The sequence below is a fragment of the Triplophysa dalaica genome, chromosome 3 (genome assembly GCF_015846415.1).
Source record: "Triplophysa dalaica isolate WHDGS20190420 chromosome 3, ASM1584641v1, whole genome shotgun sequence".
Classification (NCBI taxonomy): Eukaryota; Metazoa; Chordata; class Actinopteri; order Cypriniformes; family Nemacheilidae; genus Triplophysa; species Triplophysa dalaica.
The window spans coordinates 15,329,895-15,349,882 of record NC_079544.1 but is presented as its reverse complement, the minus strand read 5'-3'; the positions used below and the strand labels follow the sequence as shown (position 1 = coordinate 15,349,882).

Genomic DNA, 19,988 nt, shown 5'->3' with positions numbered 1-19,988 from the left:
GCTCGGTGGTCCCCTACCCTCTTGAAAGAAGTGAGCGCCGTCAGGAGGGCCGTCTTACTCTATGAGGAAGATCGGAACCTCCGAGGGGCTCTTTGGGGGGCCCTGAGGCTCCCCAGGACCACTTAGGGTCCCAAGAGGGTATGGAGCGGAGATGAGGCGGATTCCGCCCTCTCGCTGCTTAGGAACCTGGTGACCAGGTCGTGTTGCCCTAGAAACTTTCCACCGACTGAGTCGTGATGAGTGGCAATAGCGACTACATACACTTTCAGTGTGGAAGGGAGATGTTAGTCTCCAGTCTCGTGAGGAGGGGAACACAATCCTGATCAAGCACCTCAGTGGGTCTTTCTCGTTGAGAAAGACACCAGGACGAGAAGAGGCACCGTCTAGAGGCGTGTAACCGCCTAGTAGATGGGGCCCTAGCCTGGGTGATGGTCTCAGCCGTATAGGGGGAGTAGCCATCTTAGGATCTTCTCGCCCCGTCTAGAGACCAGACATGGGTGTTCCAGAGGTCTGATCTGGGATGCCAGAACGTGTCCTTCCCCTGAGAGAGCAGGTCCTCTGTCAGGGGAATGGTTCAGGGGGAGTCGCTGTCCAGAGCATCGGCTCTGAGGCCAAGTGCGGTTAGACCGGTGTGGTGTAACCAATAACACTTGGTGCTCCTGCTCCCTGACCTTGCACAGAGTCTGTACAAGAAGGCTCCTGGGGGGGGGAAGGTGTGCTTCCGCCCATCCCGCGGCCAGCTGTGCGCAAGGATATCCGTGCCGAGGGCAGGGACTATCAAGCGGGCAAATGGTGGTGTTACGGGAGGTGAACAGGTTTTACCTGGGCCTACCCGAACAGCCTCCAAATGAGCTGGACTGCACGGGGGTGGAGTCGCCACTCTCCACGAGGCATAAACTGGCGAGAAAGCACGTCGGCTGTCTAGTTCAGTTTGCCCGGGGTGTGTGGCCTGCAGGGAACGAGTCACCTGTTGACTCCACCGGAGGAGGCGTCGAGCAAGTTGTGTTTAGCTGCTGTGTGCGAACGCCACCCTGACGATCTGTATTCGCTACAGCTATAGTGCTGTCCTCGGAACAGCACGTGCATGTCTCGCACGAGAGGCCGTAGCCTGCTCAGTGCAAGTAGCATAGCCCACAACTCTTGGCAATTGATATGCCAGCGCAGGCGGGGGTTCGTCCAACACCCCACCTGCGTGCCGTTGCACACTACACCGCTCCCCTGCAGGGAGACTTCAGTCGTCACCACGACCTGCCTCATAACCTGCTCAGAGGGACCTGAGTCCGTCGAAAAAGTCATAAAGACTAGGGGTTATGGTGCGTCGGCAGCAGGGCGGCATCACCATGCGCCTGCTGCCGGTGTGCCACGCTCTCCTCGGAACTCGACTCTGAAACCAGTGTTGGAGCGGTGTCATGTGCATCAACTCGAGGGGTATTAGCCCGCGAGGACGCCATGTGTCCCAGGAGCCTCTGAATTGTTTATGGGGGACCGCTGTCTGCCTAAAAATGTTCATTTCAGACAGTTCAACACTGGTTGGGCACAACTGCGGACAGGTGTGCCGACATGGTGACAGAGCTGAGTTCCATACCGAGAAAGAGGATGCTCTGCACTGGGGAGAGCTTGCCCCTCTCTTGGTTGACCTGGAGTCCCAATCGACCTAGGTGCCGGAGCACCAGGTCCCTTTGTGTACATAACAGATCTCGCGAGTGTGCCAAGATAGGCCAGTCGCTGAGATAGTTTAGTACCCGCTCGCCTTCCTCCTCTCAGGGAGAAAGGGCGGTCAGGGACAGACCGAAAGGGAGGACTCTGTACTGATATGCCCGCCTCTCGCACGCGAACCGTGGGAACGGCCGGTGTCGAGGAGGATCGAGACATGAAAGTAAGCGTCCTTCAGGTCGATTGCCACGAACCAATCCTGACACCTCATAGATGTCAGGACGCGCCTCTGTGTGAGCACCCTGAATGGCAGCTTGTGAAGGTGCTCTGTTCAGGGTACGCAGCCTTTGGGGGCAACCCGCCGTCTTTCTTGGGAACGATGAAGTGCGGGTGGTGACCCACTGAACATCTTGGTTTTGAGGGACGAACTCGATGCCTGTTTTGCCAGAAGGGTGGTGACCTCTACCCGAAGTACGGAGGCGTCCCTGCCTCTGACAGAGGGAGAGATGATGCCCCGAAACTTGGGTGAGTCTCTGGCGAACTGGATCGAGTAACCAAGACGGACCGCCCTCATTAGCCAGCGAGACAGTGTGGGCAGCTCTCGAGCTCCCAGGGACTGTGACAGGGTGACCAAGGGGACGGTCTGCTTCATCATTCCCACGGGGGGTGGTTCGTCGGCTGGCGGAGCTAACCATGTCGCGGGGAGTCCCCGGAGGGAAGGTTTTTGCTCCGCCTGCTTACCTGCCTGGCGGGACAACGGCACGCACTGTCGGTTTGAGAGTGGTGACGGCTGTCGTATATGTGTACGACCTCACGCCTCGCCAGGGTGTGAGGTCGGTTCGCCGAGCACAGTCCAGTGGAGTGTGCGATCGGCTGCAAGTAAACCCGGGGAGAACAGAAAACTCAGTGAGTAAGTGGGCGCCAAGCCCTAACAAGGGCCCGGCTTTGGTGACGAGGCAGGAGTCGTCCCGTACCGACCGATCAGAGCCGTGGCTGTGAAGGTTCGGGCCCGATGTTGTTCTCCCTGGGGTCTTCCCGTCAGTGTCCCTTCTCGCGAGGAGGTTGCTGACGGGGTGGAGGTTTCCCCCTCGACCTCTGCTTCCGGGGTGCCGCCTGTGGGGGCACAGGAACCGGAGCTGATGTCGAAAGGGTCCTGGGTTGCAGGGAAGCAGACGTCACGTGAGATCTCGGAGGCCTGTAGGCGGCCGAGTCGCGGCGTGAAAAAAAAATGTGGTTAATTGCCACTGTCTGCTTCGCCGTCAAAAAACTGCTGAGCGCAGTTCTCGACGGTGTTACCAACAACCCACCCTGCGAGATGAGTGCATCAAGAAAGCGGACTTCCTTGCTGTCACTCTTCTGCACAAGGTATAGCCGGGGGTGTCTCTCCTGGACCACTACCGTGGACATCGTCCGACCCAGGGCCCGTGCCGCCGCCTTAGTCGCCCGTAGAGCGCTGTCAGCGGTGGCACGGAGATCCTGCATTATACCCGGGTCGGCCTTACCCTCGTGGAGCCCTCTCAACGCCCTGGCCTGGCGGACCTGCAGGATGGCCAAGGCATAGAGAGAGGAGGCAGCCTGGCCCGCAACATCGCAAGCTTTCGACACCAGTGATGCCGAAGTCTTACGTGCTTTGGACGGTAGGAGTGGTCGATCCCCCCCCAGGTGGTAGCCGTCCGCGGCACAGGTGCACCGCAGGCGGACGTTCCACCCGGGGGATCTCGACGCAGTCCTTGGCTGCCTCACCATCGAGGGAAGTAAGGGAGCCGGAGCTGGTTTCACTGGAACGGTCCGTGAGAGGAGCGTTCCAAGTTTTACACAGCTCCTCATGCACCTCCGGGAAAAATATGGCACCCGGGGTGGGCGCGGTTTGCACCGCGCACCGACCTCGGGAACCACGTATCCCCGGGTTAGCACGGATGACATCACTTCTGCTTCCTCCTGAACTCGACCGCTGGGGGTGGAGTTTGGATTCGGCAGAGTCGGATGCCAGTCTCCCTCCGATGCTGCGAGCGACATCTCATCTACGTCACACATCGTTTCCGAGTGTGTGCGTGAGGATCCGGACGGTATGCCACCGCCGGTTGGGGAACGTTCAGAAGAGCGAATCGGGGTGCGATCGGCCCGTGAGCACTTGGCTGGCGGGTTTACGTTCGCAGAGTTCCCCGTATCACTAACGCTGCTAACGTGGGTGGTCATCGGGGCCGTAGCCACAGATGTCACAGCCCGGGTAGCAGACGAAATGGTGGCTGGTTCCCGTAGGAAGACAGCCACCCGTGACCGCAACTTCTGAATGACAATCTGCCCGCAGTGCAGGCAGATGTGTCAACGAACGCTGCTTCAGTGTGCTGGACGCCCAGACACCTAATGCAGCGATCGTGTCCATCCCCCTCCTCGATGAGGGTGCCGCACCCAAGAGAACAGCGGGACATGCCGCGCTGGAGAATGCTCAGTCAGTCCTGAAAAGGACTTTTAGAAAAAATCTCTAACACCTCCGGAACCGCCGAGACGCCCAGGGGAAGGTCGCTGCAGAAAGGGACGATCCGCTGTAACACGTCGTAGCACCAGCGTGTAGTTGTAGAGGATTGAATCCTGAGTTGTACTCATGAGCGATGGCTCTGAAGAACAAAAGGTAAGTGAATGCTGCACGCCGGCCTCCTTTTATACCGGATTTCCTGGGGCGGAGCCCGGCATGCAAATTGCATTCGCCAAATTTCATTGGCCTTTTCTATAGTAGTCAGAGTTGATTGGTTCTCAAGGGCGAACCCCATCTGTCGTTCTCGACACAACGTCGAGAGACCGACAGAAAGGGAACTACAGTATTTATGAACAGAAAATTGTTCAGGAAAAAAATAGCTTACAGATTTGGATATGAGTGAGAAAATAACTCACTCCATTTTGCCATTTAGGAAAAATAGTTTACAAAATGTTTTGTTCTGTTGAACACAAACGAAGATATTTGGAAGATTTAGAAAAGCAAACAGTTCTGGGGTACTTTTACTATGGTAGTCAATGGTGGCCAAGAATTGTTGTTTACAACCATTATTCCAAATATCTTTCTCTGTATTCAAGGGTAAGTAAATGGGTTATTTTTGGGTGAAATGTTCCTTAAAGACAGTTCCACATATTATACTATTACCCGGCATTGCATGTATTATCTATTAGTGATAAGACATTAAGAATGACATTACTGACAGAATATTGAGAGTGGTTTTTAAATGTAATGCACTGAACCAGCCCACGGCTTGTGTTTTGTTGTGGGTGTTTGCATACACGGTTCGGGTCGTGAGAACATATTGCTACCTACTGCTTGAGTGAGCAGCAAGATGTACTGAGCACACCGGAGACACATTTTTAATGAGGCAAAATGGATGGATATGTGTGGGCCACAAACAAGTGAGTGCTTTCTCAATTTTTCCCTCCCACTATCTGACAGAGTAGCATTTGAGGACCAGGTGTTCCTTCAAACTCTAAGGTTTTGGCTTTCCGACAATATTCACGGAAATTTGCAATTTGGGGCAGGGCCACATTGCTTGGAGCCAGCCATATGTCGAATAAGCAACAGAGCCTTCTGGAGTAAAGAGGAAGACACAGAGTGCATTAAGACAGAGTTAGGAGCGCTTTCTCTGTAGACTGAGAATATTGATGCAAGTGGGTGAATTGGCATTTGAGAGAGAAGGATAAGGTTTGGAGAGATGTGCAGGTACACACACACAGGCCTCTAGCGCATCCTCTAAGGTCTTCATTTCTCTTTGATGCTAATGAGACTATGAGAAGCTTTTCTTCTTCATCAGAGAAAGCTCTGCCCCAGATAGTGCTGAGATATATGATTGTGAGAATGACGATAAAAATAAATTGAGTTTTCTCTTTCATCTTTTGAAGAGATGTATAAATGATGATGCACATTGCTTGTGTCTACTTAGCTACTATTTGGCTATGCAGTAGCTTGCAAACTATCCCCTAAATTTACTAAAAATGAGAGGATTAGAGTTAAGGTTTGTTCGGTTCCCGTCGGAGATATAAACAACTGTTTGATTTAGTAAAAACAACTATGAAAATAAATTCAGAACTTTTGGCAGATTAACCTATTACTCATATTTTCAACTACAAAACAGACATCCGATCGATGAGATCTCAAAAATGTTAAGGTGTGCTCAGTTTTTCCTCATTTCGCAATCACCAAATGTTTCGCGATTCACCATTTTTCAAGACTAAATTATCTAAACTGTTTGAATCTTTTTCATGTATACCTCTATATTCTTTCTAAATGTCAAAAAATGTTCTTAGAAATGTTTTCTTACTGCACTCCTTTTTGGGTTCGTCTGATCGATCCTTGCAGTCCTTGACATTGTCACATACTTTCGTGCCATCAATGCATTCCCCGTTCCTACAGAGAAACTTCAGAGGTCCCTCACACTTGGTAGCTAAAGCATGAAAGTGAAAAAAAGACAAAAGATGCTTACTGAACAATTAGACCCTTATTCAATAGATTTCAGTCTTGAAGATTACTAAACATTTGTATATTCTCAGCACAAAGATTCGAACACAGGATTTAACAAAAGTCCGGCCGTTTAGGTGGACTCTTTGCACATATGCTGAAGAAAAGCTATTTTCAAAAAGATTGTCCAATTTATTTCCACACTTATTACCACTTCACCACAGCCTTCTTTCAACAGGACAGACTTCTGTCACAGCAGACAGCTCTGCAATCATTAAACGTTGTGTCGTTTAAAAGAACGGAAGCGATTTAATCTCTGGGATACTTTTCACCATGCTGAATAAACGGCACCATAGATTCAACGAACGAAGACAAAAACACATAAAAACACACCGTTGACACAGCCAGCCTCATCGCTTTTGTCCAGGCAGTCGTGGATTTTGTTGCACTGTTTGATGCCGTGGATGCAGGACCCGTCTCCACACTGGAACTCATCGGGTCGGCATGTGAGCAGAGCTGCGGATGAGCCAAAACACCTCACACATAAGCCAAAGCAAATGCTGACACACAGACGACTGAGAAATAAGATTTGACAAAGTATTTAGTTATTTCATATTTATGTTCTTAAGAAAACCTCTTTTCATAAACAGATAGTTCACCCAAAAAATTTCATTCAGTCTTCATTACTCACACTCAAGTTGTTTTAAATCTGTATACATTTGATTGTTCTGATGAACAAAGACAATGCTATATGGAAGAATGTAGAATTGCAAACAGTTCTAGGGGACTTTTGATCTGTGGTGGTCAGAACTAGGGATGCACCGAAATGAAAATTCTGGGCCGAAACCGATACCGAAAATTCTGGATGCACTAGGCCCGAAAACCAATCCCGAAAATTTGTTTAAATTTTTTTTAAATCGTTTTTATTGAATTCTAATAATTACACACACTAAGACCTCAAAAATTAAGGAGAACATATTTTAAAACGTTACAACAAATATTATTTTCCTCATTTTTACCAATCATCTAAACATTGTAGTTCTATAATTATTAGGCCTATATGCATAACAGTACTCAAGTTATAGTCAAACTTAAACTCATATCAGAAGTTTATATATGGTGCACATTCATTTTTATGAAAATAACGCAGAGGGGCAGTGAATATTTTCATGTTAACAGGCTTAACAGGAGCGTCAGTGATATCAGCACCTGCCGGATGACAGTTCACGTGAGCTACATCTTCAGTTACTGATAGTTCGTTCCGCTGTTGCATTTAAAGTTCGAGGATGAGTCAAAGCGCAGTAGCGTATTACACAGAGCTTGCGTGTCATTTTCAGTTTTGAGCTTTTATTGTTATAATTTTTAGACTTTGTTATGGCGCACTTACATGATCGTCCTTTGATAAAAGCTAGAGAGTTTTATTTCGGCCAGTTTTTTGCTTTCACTCAAAACTAATAATGCCATGTTCGGAAAATTTTCTTCCACATTTCTTTCTCTGTGGTCATCAGAACAAAGAAATTTATACAAATTCGGACCAACAGGAGGTTAAACTGTCCCTTTAAATCCGTAGGACTTTCTTCTGTAGAACACAAAGGGAATATTTTGAAGAAACGATTTGGGACCCCATTGATTTCCAGTGTATGGACATAAACACACAGAGACATTTCTCAAAATATCTTCTTTTGTGTTCCACAAAGGCAAGGGCGGTACAGGTTTTGAATAAAATGAGAGTTCATAAATGATGACAGAATTTTTTGGGGGGCTATCCCTTAAAAAGGATATTTCAGCTGAAATTAACTTTCTATTATCCTTTATTCACTATCGGGGTATTACAAACCTGCATGCTTTCTTTCATGGAACGCAGATGGAGAAATTCACAAGATTGTGCTGGCCCATACAGTTATAATGAATAGAGACTGTCAGTTTATTATGAACTCATCTCTCACACTTGTCTTGTGAATCAGAGCGACTTATTGATTGACATTTTTTCACACATTCATTGTCCTTTTGTGTTGGTTGTATTCTTGTAAGGTCTAATCCTCATTCATGTAAATGCATGGAGACGAGTGACCACCATGTTCACGTGTTTGGAATGAAATGATGGTGAGCAAACACTGACAGATGTTTTGAATATTTTGTTAAAATATTCCTTTCATGGTTGAAAAACTCCAAAACCTCTCAATAACATCAGTTGCCCATGGTTCATCTAAATATACAAAACAAAAAAAGAAGCAACAACACCTGAAACAATAGTAACAGCTTTTTTACACGAATACGGACAACATGACCTTATGATTATATGATTACGAGCACTCCTAAATCATAATCATAATCGGACAACAGGAAGTGAGATATTACAATGTAATGTAAGGGGTCATAACCTGTACACTGGATGTAAGTATTTAGAAACTGACTTGCATCTTGTGTGCTTTCTAATTTGATGTTGTTAGTTTCATGCGTTTTTGCGATCAGACACTATTCTAGTGGTTTTGTTTCTGGGGAGGTGCTATAGAGAGGTGCTCTCAACTAGCTGTGTGTAAATTACGTATATTTATTTCGTGTTATAATCCATTTCAAAACTCAAAACCCTCAAAGTCCGCATTAGAACAAGGAATTAATAAGATTATAAAGTATCATGTGGCAGATGTACCCTCCTTCTCTTTCAAGGGCTCTCAGACACACTCAAGGGCACACATCCACGGGTCGCCTAGCAACACTCCGACACATTCACGTGCTGACCATACTCCCTCCGGCCGGGGCAGAATGATATCGTAATTGACCTGGACATGTAACCTCAGGGTAAGAATGAAAGGCACCAAGTTTAAAACGTGGGCTGTGCCACATATTTTTCTCAATTAGAAAACTAAACAAAATATCAAAACAAGATAAAGCATCATAATTAAAATCAAGAGCTCTGTTGAGCTCCTGTCTTTCTCTCATAAATTTATGGATTTTAAGATCAGCTTAGACTCATGAGATCCTGTTGTTTACCACAGCGTCTCTTCTTAGTCTCCTGTCTAAAATAACCAAACGCCTCACGGTAGCTTAATATAGCCCGACGTGCCCGGAGAAGCATGACAGCGGAGATGTGAAATCAGAATTTTCCTAGCCTTGAGGGAATGACTCGGCCCGGAAAGTTTGAAATGACGAGACAACGCTTTGACTTTTGACAAATCTGATTTTGGATGTACATCTAAAGTCATTCCTGGAATGTGAAAGGCGTTGAAAATCGCAAAAACCCTTTTGTGCCATACTTATGCAATACTATGTTTTTGTTTCAGGCTAGGCTTCAATTTTGGTCAAATCAAATGTGTGAATAACTTGCTAAATCTATAAAAACGTATTTGTTCAAGGAAAGCAGGAATTTTTTATCAAACAGCCAATACCAGACTGCTAATGATGATGCAATGCATTTCGAGATGTTTTCTGAGACAGACGCATGCCTCCCTGAATATGTTTAGAGTACAGAAAACTGAGCTGCTAGGCATTTCTACCAAAGAATAAAAATAAGTGCCTCATTCATTGAAAAACGACAATATCTACACTTTTAAAAAGATTAAATTGTGTCTTTACACTTAATGCTTCAAGCCTCATAGAAATAATGACAATAAATGGTCTTCATGTGGTTGGAATAGATAATGGCAGACAGCATGCAAAACGATCTGTCATGAGCCTTCTTTATCCATCTTTGGTACATCTTTACGATATCTGTGGGAATTTAATTCCTGTTACGGCTGCATGTGTGCCCTTCACAAAGAGAACTCCTGCTGTGACAACAGAGTCCCGCAATGAAATTTCCATAAATATGGCTGAGATATTTTCAAGCACATTCCTGCTCATTGGCTGAGAGGGTTTGTTTTGTGTGCGGTACAATGCAGCATCCATCGAGTTCCGCAGGTGAAGAATGAGTCTTGGAGAAAAATACGGCCCTATGGAAACCATGGTCGCAAAGAAAGAGATAAATGGTGCGTGGATGAATTAGGGCCTTTGACTCTTTTATCAATGATTTGCAACATTCAACCATCCAACTTTAAAACTGCTTACTGTATTTTTCAACAAAAAAACAAGTACACTGACAAACAGCGACACACTTAAATGTTCCTCGAATTCTTGAACCAGTTTACTACTATGAACCATCCACTTAGGTCTTTATGTACAGTAAGGTCCACATGTTCTGTTTTCTGTATAAAAAGTAAATATGAGTTATGTGGGCAAACTTACGGCAGTCGGCCTCATCTGATTTGTCCTTGCAGTCAGGATCCCTGTCACACCTCCAGGTCAGCCTCACACACTCCCCACTCCCGCAACGAAATTCTCCAGTGCCGCACTGCGCCCTGCGAGAAGGAGGAGGAGCTGGTCGACTGGACCCGCTACCACATCTCCCCTCCGACTCATCAGAACCATCAGCGCAGTCCGGGTCACCGTCACATGTCCAGGGATTGGGCACGCACTCTGAGCTGTTGCAGCGGAACTCGTGCGGCCCACAGGTGGGCGGAGAGCACTTCTCTTCATCGCTGCCATCTCCACAGTCGTCGTCCCCGTCGCACACGTAGACTGGTGCTAAACACTTGCGGTTACGACACTGAAATTCTCCTCCTGAGCAGGACCGGGCATCTGTGGATATGACAACAGACAATTGATCAAAAACATGCTTTTTTGCATGATTTGCTCTCATCATTGTGCTGGTATGCGTTGGTCATTATGGGAATGAGATATTGCACATGTGTATTTTAATAAGCGCCTTGAAATTCCCAATCCTTTACTCATAAATCTTGAAAGACTGTGAATTCAAATGCTGATGCAGGTGAACATCTTTAACCATTTGGATTTTGGATGAGGGCATTATGTGAATGTTGTCATACCCAGAATACACTTCTTTCCTGTATCCGGTGCATGTAGAAGAGCCTTTGTAAATCATGTTTCAGTGTAAAAGTCTGTGGTTTGAGATTAGCCTAGATTAAGAGCAGATTATTTTTGTGGAAAAAGGCAATTACCATCACTGTGCCAAAAATCCAACTTTTTACACTCATTTATTCCAGCACGGGAAGAAAAATCGCCACAACATTTTAAGGGAAAGAACACAAACAGCAATGATACTGTACAGCATACATTCCTCAAATCTGGGCACTTATTTCATATAAAATAAAAATGTTCTTCAAATTTACTGATATTAGGTATTTCTACACTGTAATCTCAGAAATATAACAATTATGTAAACAGGAATCATTGAATTTAAAAAGTGTTGCACTGGGTATTAAATACATAAGGCAATAATGAATACGCTTGGAAGAGTTTTGAAGATTAAGGAAATGAATTGGCCTGCATTGATTTTTCGATAGCTTTCGGCTGGATCCACTTTGCAAAGCAAACAGTCGAGCTCAAGCATATAAGAAGACCCAGTGGTGCTTGAGATTGGAAGGCAGCCAGTTTGACCCAGTTCCCCAGAAGCCAAAGTATAGTGATGATGAGAGGTTCTGATCAGCGGAGGTGAAGCTTTGGGCCATGACGACCCTGAGGGGAGAGACGTATGATGGACCAGTCCACCCATATTAGCTTCTACTATTGCCTGTTCAAATCTTTGTCAACAGAATACATGTTTTTTGCATGTGCCAGGAAAAGAGCTTATTTTAATTAATAACTAGGAGAAAATACGTTTTAATTATTTACAAACACAATCATGAAAGTCTTTTAGTGCAGGACTACTTTGTATTAGAATTCATTCATGATTTTGACCACAATGGATGCCGCGTGACACACCAGAAATAAACCCATTACGAACAAGGCATTTGTCATGTCGCGTCGCTCGGGTCAGGTGTAGACAGGGAGTAAGCCATAATACCATAAGCCACCGCAATGATGTAAAAAAATTGCATAAAAACGCAAAACAACCAATGATGACTGCAGTACACTTAGTATGCACATAAGTATGTTATCAGACAACAATGTACTATAGTGTTTGAAGCATTTTTCATATCAGCATATTATTATTTAAAAATAGCAGGCAGTAAGTGTATTTCAAACATAACCATTCGGTGTCTTTGTCCAGCTAACAGATCAACCACATGACCCGAACAGTGACTTTTGTCGGTAAACAAAGCACGCAGACTGTGACTCCATTTGAAATGCTGAGCGAGCTGTTGCGTGTGATTTTACATGATGAGCAATTTGAGTTTCTAAAGGGCTGATCATCAAACCTGTTCATCCATAATTCACTGCGAGAAAGACTCAATTAACCTAATGCCAAAGTGAGATTGACTTTAATAAGTTACCCGCGGTTCTCTAACACTGGCCAGGAGGGATCTGAGCGGGGAGGGATTTTGGGTTGTCAGAGGACTTTGTGTACCGGCACAGTGAGTTTCTAAGGAATGCCTAACAGGCAGTGCATTTCTGTTGCAGTGCATTTTATGCTCCCTGTAACTAAGGGTCAGTTGTAAGCTTTATTCTTATGTCATTAAGCTTTATTCTTATGACATTGACCTTTACGTAATCAGGAATAAACAAAAAATGATTTAGACTGTCACTTTTTCATATGTATAGGGAGACATAGATTCAATGGGAAATAGTTATGATCATAAATGATTCAGTTATTGTGACAGTTTGTATTATATTAGACAACATATCAAATGTATTAGTTGTGCATGGTGATTATTCAAGGTTTAATGTTAGTACATGACTCATCACCTGATTTGCATCTGTTTTGATGTGTTCTCAGGGGATGCTTCATGGTGGCAGTATTATCACAAACACTATATTAACTTTATGCCATTTCCTGTGAGTCTGTTTGATAAGAAAGCATCTCTCTAGAACATTAATGTAAATAACACAACAATCAGTTTCTCATATTGAAAGTAAAAAGAAAAAAAGAAAATCTAAAACAAACACACATCAAGACAACAAACACAAGTCATAGTCAATATATATATCAACAAAACTGGTAAATTAATTTTAGCCTTTTTCTGTCATAAATCCAAGCATTAACATTAATCTTTGCATGCACTGAAACTACATTGAGATGTTAGTAGCAGATGTCTAGTTGCTTCTTAGCGTCACTGCAGTGGATTAAAGTTATGAAGCCCTGAGCAGTGGACAATGAGAGGTGTATCACACAGCACTGACTTGACTCAGCAGGGCAGGAAATCAATTATCATCATAAGTCATGACCCAGGTGAAATATCATTCTGAGACATGGCTCTTGTTCTGGTTCGATACTGTGACATTGGCAGGGACATATCAACCAAGAGTTGGAAAATGGCCGGGCACTGGTTATAGTCTGACTAAAATAAACACCTCATTACCTTTAGAGAAGTAAAAATATGAATCAATGCTGCATAGTTGGATTGTTAGACAGGAATGACTAAAGAAACATTGATTAAAAAAGATTTCTAAAGATTTCCTCTGTTTGTGCCAAAATGTGAGTGTAAAGTTTTGGGAGTGCCATCTGTATATGAATACAGTGACCCGAAAATGTAGATCCTTATTTGATTATCGTTCTGTGTTATTCCTAAAGAGCCAATGTTGATAACCACAGCAAACGTTTTTCATGGCTGTACTGTGTACAGTATACATGAAATTGACAGATAATTTATGGTCTCGTGGTTGTAGAATAAGTTTCTAAAGCGAATAACAATGATCAATTATTCTGTGTATGAAAGAAAACGAAGAATTTAAAAGATTTGTGACGCCTCATTTACCACAGCTTGTCACCCACACCTCTGCACTGGGAAGAAAAATAGTTGGATGGTGGTTAGTTTACATTTCAACCCGGCAATTACGATTATGATTTATATCTTATAACATGTCAAAAGATTTTGTGTTTTTAGGATGAAATTATACTTGCTTTTTCTGAGAGAATCACATGAATGAAAATTCTTAAATGAAAAACAAAACAAAGATGAAGATACACTTATAATTCCATGAATTCCCTGAATCAAAGCTGGGACTTGTATGACTAGCACACTGCTTTCCCGCTTCAGTTTTTCTTCATTTAAGAAAATGTTTGTACAAGTGTGCTTTCCTATGAAACGATCCCGTTTATTGCTAACCAAATGGATGTCAATTTACAGAAAGAAACAGATTGAAGAAATTGAATGAGAGTGAGATACAGTTAATGTGACAGACGGTTGAGCAGACAGACAGAATGATGGCCAGAGGAGAGAAACTATTACGGCAAGTGAGAGAAAGCATGAGCTAGAAGGCACTTAAAAGTAGGACAGAGGGTTTCATAGCGGGGGTCTGTGGAGTCACATGATTGGCCAAAGCACAATCACCATTTCTGATGAGCCAGTAAACACAGACAGTGATTGGGTATGATGACAATTGAGTATACTGTATACTGTAAGGACATCCTTTTGCCGTCTCTTTAACAATAATTACTTACTATAGGCTAGAAAAATCATATATCTGCATAGGCAGATATAAACAATGACACTTTACATTGCTTATCCCAGATAAGAAATAATTCACAACAAATTGGCATTATTTTTTATATCAATAATATTAAATTATACAACCATATTTCATGACCATCAATTGTTTAGTTTAAAGGACCGCTATCCCAGAAAATGCACTTTTAAATGTTTTTCTGCCAGAAATTGAGTCGCCAACGTGTGTGCAGAAACACCCTGTAATTATAATCCATCTATTGTTATTTTTGTAATCTCCTTTAAACCACAACAGTGACACAAAACACAATGTGATGTCACATTGATTTAAGCCCGCCCTTGACCGCTCACAGACTCCACCTTTTGAACATGTTGTTCCACCTTCCACCAGAGACACGATGTCAGCCATTTTCAGCTAAGAGCAGATGTAGCCAGAAACAACAAAGGTGAGCTGTTTTTGGATATAAAATGGAACATAAATGTCTTTGTCGGAGAGCCGGAGAATTTGACGGGTTCGGAGGCGGGTAGCTCCGGCCCATAGGGGTCGAGGAAGGTCGAGCCTGGGCTCGTTGAAAAGGTCTAAGTGGGCAGAGGTCACACATCGTTTTTAAATCGCCTTTCTTAAATAATGTGTTTAGCATGTTAGCGGCTGTTGTTTACATGTTTGTAGCTAAACCTGAGACTTAACATTGGTTCAGAAGTCTTGTGTCCGACATAATTTCTGTAAAGCTTATTCATTAGATCAAAAGAAAGTTATAGCAGTGTCTTTCTCTGTGAGTTCAGTGTTTTCTTGTATGTCCTAAGTCTGACAATACTTAGAGCGGATAGAAACTGAGTGATCATTTGTAAGACAATGAGGTTACACAGTTATTGTTACTCACAACGAAATAACTCCTAGCTGATGATCTGTACATACCTATCTGTCATATACAAGTACCCTGAATGCATGTTTTTGCCTTTATGTCTGTTAGTTATATGCATGCACATGATTCATCATCAATCGCCAACATTACATACAGCAAATGGTCAGCATATATTGTTCTATCTTTGTATTTGTCTTTTCCATTTAATTCATTTTTATGAACAAGGCATTAAGGTGATCTTTATGGTTTTGGTTAGACAGGTCTTTACAGATGTAATTGCGCCTTCCGCCATATTGCATGTCTTGATGTCATCCAAAGATCAAGTGTGAGCTCTATACCTCCTATTTTGCATACGGGGAGGAGCAGAAGCTCATTTGCATTTAAAGAGACACACACACAAACGGCAGGTTTTACATTGCAGCCACAAATGGCCATGTTCAATATATTATAAGGAAAGATATGTGGTGAATTTTGAACTGAAACTTTACAGAGACATTCTGGGGATACCGCTGATTATTTTTTAATTGCAGAAAACACCTGGATTAGCGGCCCTTTAAATAAAGCCAAATCTCACACATAAGGCAGCAGTGCGCTTGGGATGTAAACAGGTTTCTTTGTGCCAGCCAGTTCAAAGTATCACATCATACTGTATGAGACTCCCTGCAGAGAATCAAACAAACAGTCCGAGAAGGGATCAGACTCACCCGCAGCACAGTCCTCTTCATCTAAGCCGTTTTCACAGTCTCTCTCCCCATCACAGCGCCAGGACAGCGACACACACTTCCCTCCGCAGTCGAATTTATCTGGTGGACACGTCTGTCTGACCGCTGTGAGAGAGAAGCAAAATGTTTGAAATCTGAAACATGATGCTGGTGAACAAATCGCCATTGAATCACAATGTTGATCTCTCTGTGTGCTCAACTGGACATGCATTATCAAAGATGTCCCAGTGTTTCCCATCACAGTGAGCCATGTGAGATAGCAAACAGGATAAAAAACACACAGCTCTATGCAGAATTTTGATTAGGATTATATTAAAGTGATACTTCACCCAAAAATGAAAATTCTGTAATCACTTACTCACATTCGAGCTGTTTCAAATGTGCATCAATTTCTTTGTTCTGATGATTTTCCAAAGTAGGGAATTACTTTATCATTGTTTTTGTTCTGTTAAACACAAAAGATGACATTTTGAAGAATGGATGCAAAGGATTGCAAACAGTTCTGGAGCACTTTTGACTACCATCGTTTTTTTATACTATTGTAGTCAATGAGTGTTGAGATCTGTTTGGTTATAAGCATTCTTCCAAATATCTTTCTCTGTGTTCATCAGAACAAAAAATATGAGACACATTTGGAACAACTCGAAGGTGAGTAAATGAAGACAGAATTTTAATTTTTGGGTGAAGAATGCATTTAAGTTTGCCCTACTGGCGTCCCCCTAAAATTTGATATTCTTGCAGGTCTTTTCCACACAAAGCCTGTTAGTGAACATGGATGTGAAGCTCAAAAAGATGACAAAAAATCCCTGTGCAAGTCTGTGTGTTTATGTGGCTTTAAAAATAATTTAAGTCATATGGTGTTTTTGTTTTATTTTTTAAGGCTAACAATTGTGATCACAATGAACTGTCATCGTATGGATCAGCATTAACATTCGTCCACATTTCTACTCCATCGTTTCATGGAAAAAAGGAAAACCGTGCAGGTGTTTGGGTGAATCGTTCCATTAAGTGAGATTGAATGAGGTCAGAGAGTCTGTGCCCCTCAGTTTAGCAGATCTTTCACTTTCGTCGTCATGGCCAATCTATTCTATTTGGCAGGCTGTCTGTTGATATTACATTGCAGTTTGGGGGGCTTTCTGTGACATAAATAAATCATTTCTGGCTGGCAGAGGCCTGGAGAGCCGCCACAGTCAATGCCAACAGCTGCTTTCATATCATAAAATATTTCGAAGTGGCCCAATAAGTTGAATGAACTGTATTATCGAAAGGAGATTTTTTACTCTTGCATGAATGTTCTATCTGTCACTGAATCTGTTTCATGATTCACAGGAATGATACATAAAAAAATAAGATGTTATTTCAACATCTAGAAAAGGTACTTGAGCTTCATTCATCAGGCAAGATGGTTGTGATTTCATTTTATGTTTGTATTCAAATATGATTAACCAGGACATCCAGCACCCTCTAATGAGAACACAATATCCTGAGAAATCCTCATCTCACAAAAGCATTACTTCATTTTACTTAATACAGACTGAACTCTTAAAAAGGATGTTGCGTTATTTTTTTTTAAATTGTGTTATATTTAATGTCTCTTTTTGACATATTACGTGTAATTTTGTGTTAGTATAAATCAATGTAAGGGACAAAACAAGGTTGAGTCAAAGACATTATATAATGAAGTGTTATGTTTTTATTATCTTTTATTACACGGCTCTGTAACAACATCACCGATGAGGAACGATGCCACACAGGATACTGAAGAATACGTGATTTTTAATGTGTCCAGGCAAGAAGATCAGAGTAGTTGTAAATACAGGTAAACATCCACGAGAATACAAATCCAACTAATAACATCCAAGGAACAAAAACAGGCAAAATATATATAATCCACGGAATAAAGGAACAATGAGAGTCCACGAGTAGTTTAAAGAACAACGTCAAAATACTACAAGACTGGACCACAAACATGACAAAGAGTCCATGGGATGGGGTTCAGGTGGAGTGTAATGATGAGCGTCAGGTGCGGGGTAATCAATGAAGGCAGAGGGGTGCAGTGCATGATGGGAAATGTAGTCCAGGGGTTAAAAGTCTGGTGATAGTGATCATGCGTGACGGGGAAGTGGCTTTTGTACAGGGGTGTGGCTGACGAAGGCGGGGCAAACGTTACAGGCTCGTTGGAATGCTTGATTCTGATTAGCCAGTCCCCACATTTGCAAATTTGTTATTTCTAGACAACAACCTCTTAAAACTAATAACCCAGATGAAGCAAATCATTTTGACAGGTTTTTTGACGAATTAAATGTTCGTTAATAACATATATGACATTATATTTACAAATGATTAAACCAAATTGCCTGTTCATGACATTTGATTGCTGTTTCTAACCATAAAACAGAAAGTAAATGACTTTTCCTCGCTTAAGGTCTGCATCTGGTAAAAATAAGCTAACAAAATATTTCTAATTTACATTTCATTTCCAGTTTTTCTCATGTGGCAAGTAGCTGTGTAATAAATGTGATAATATACAAGCAGCCGGCTGTTATTGCAAAATAAGCCCCTTCAGTGTGATACACGACCCTCTGCTTTGCATCAAACTGTCGGGGTTTATTTCTGGGATAACAACCAACTGCCTGTACATTATCCCTTACATAATGAGCTAATTCTATCTACATACACTGCGGGTCACGTTACTTGGAATTCGCCATGTTGTATACAGTAGCCCTAAAGAGGCAATGTTATCTCCTTCGACAAAGAAGCGAAAACGTGACAACATCTTAGCCCTTTGTCAGCCACCGAAGGGCTTCAAAAAGTAGGGGTGAGCAGTGAAATGAGCCATTGGCTGCAATTTGCAACCTCACCGCTAGATGCCGCTACATTTCAGACACTGGACCTTTAAGGACAGTTTTTAGGGTGTCTTCAAAATGCTAATATACATAAGAAGCATTCATATAATCCAGAAGAATAAATGTAAAGTGAATCAGGGAATAAAATGCAACTAATGCCAACTCAACCACACTGCAAATCAAAGCTAAAGAAGCGTATAAAGTCATGCAAGCTAGCACCAGCGACTTTATTAGCCAAAAATCTGAAATAAAATGACTGGAGAGCAAACAAACAATAATGAAATAAAGAGAAACAACGAAAAATTGAGTTTAACCATGAGTGCCACAATTTCCATGCACTTCAATGCTTGTTTTATGTTTACTAAAAAGCTACTAGTGAATGAACCCAATCTCATCATTCCCAAGAAGACCACACAGAATTGTGTTAATTGTTAGACTATAAAGTCATTCAACATGTTGGTTCGAAAGCTTTTTAGGTATAGATATATTTAGATATATGCTAAGATAGGTATTTAGATATATCTGCAATGCAGTGGAATGTTGTGTTACTCTGTGGTTCGCAGGGTGTGTGACAAAGGAAACCAACTCTGACCATTTCAGAAAGACATATGGTAGCAGATGCTATTGCGCAGCCAGAGTAAGTGATTAAATATGACTACTGATGACAAATATGAGTATAAACCAGAAGAGAGGAATGTGTAGCAGAAAACTAAAATTCATACAAACATAAAAAGAGGCAAGTTTTACCCTTTACACTTGAAAATGCTGCCTGCAAAAAATAGATTACAACTAAACAGATCAGCAGGAAATAAATTATCATAAAAAATTATTTTGCAGGAATGTAAATGTCTTAAGCTTCAAGGAGATATGCAATGCTACTTTGCATCTGGTTACAGGGTATACAAGGGAGCAACAAAGAGTGCATCTGCAGCCAACATTTTAGAACATTTAACTGTCAAAGTAGGCAGGTTTTGGAAGAGAGATACAGTACATGGTCTGCAATATCTACAGAAAATTGGAAAGGGAGAATGGAAGAAGGACATGGCCAGAAGAACTCCCTGTGACATCACAGCCTGTGCAGTGAGGTG

At 42.7% G+C, this 19,988-nt stretch overlaps 1 protein-coding gene across 3 annotated transcripts in view; it reads right to left on the bottom strand.

The window, feature by feature from the left end:
• The window catches only part of LOC130417684 (low-density lipoprotein receptor-related protein 8-like), a 55,317-nt gene that overhangs the window by 16,048 nt on the left and 19,281 nt on the right, over positions 1–19,988 (bottom strand). For 2 of the 3 annotated variants that reach the window (XM_056743389.1, XM_056743390.1), the window contains exons 4-7: positions 16,037–16,159; positions 10,310–10,702; positions 6,482–6,604; positions 5,952–6,074 (exon numbers count right to left, since the gene is read on the bottom strand). In XM_056743389.1, coding sequence (XP_056599367.1) covers positions 5,952–6,074; positions 6,482–6,604; positions 10,310–10,702; positions 16,037–16,159 — 762 coding nt within the window. The remainder of the gene's footprint in view (positions 1–5,951; positions 6,075–6,481; positions 6,605–10,309; positions 10,703–16,036; positions 16,160–19,988) is intronic. The other variant, XM_056743391.1, reaches the window with a different exon arrangement.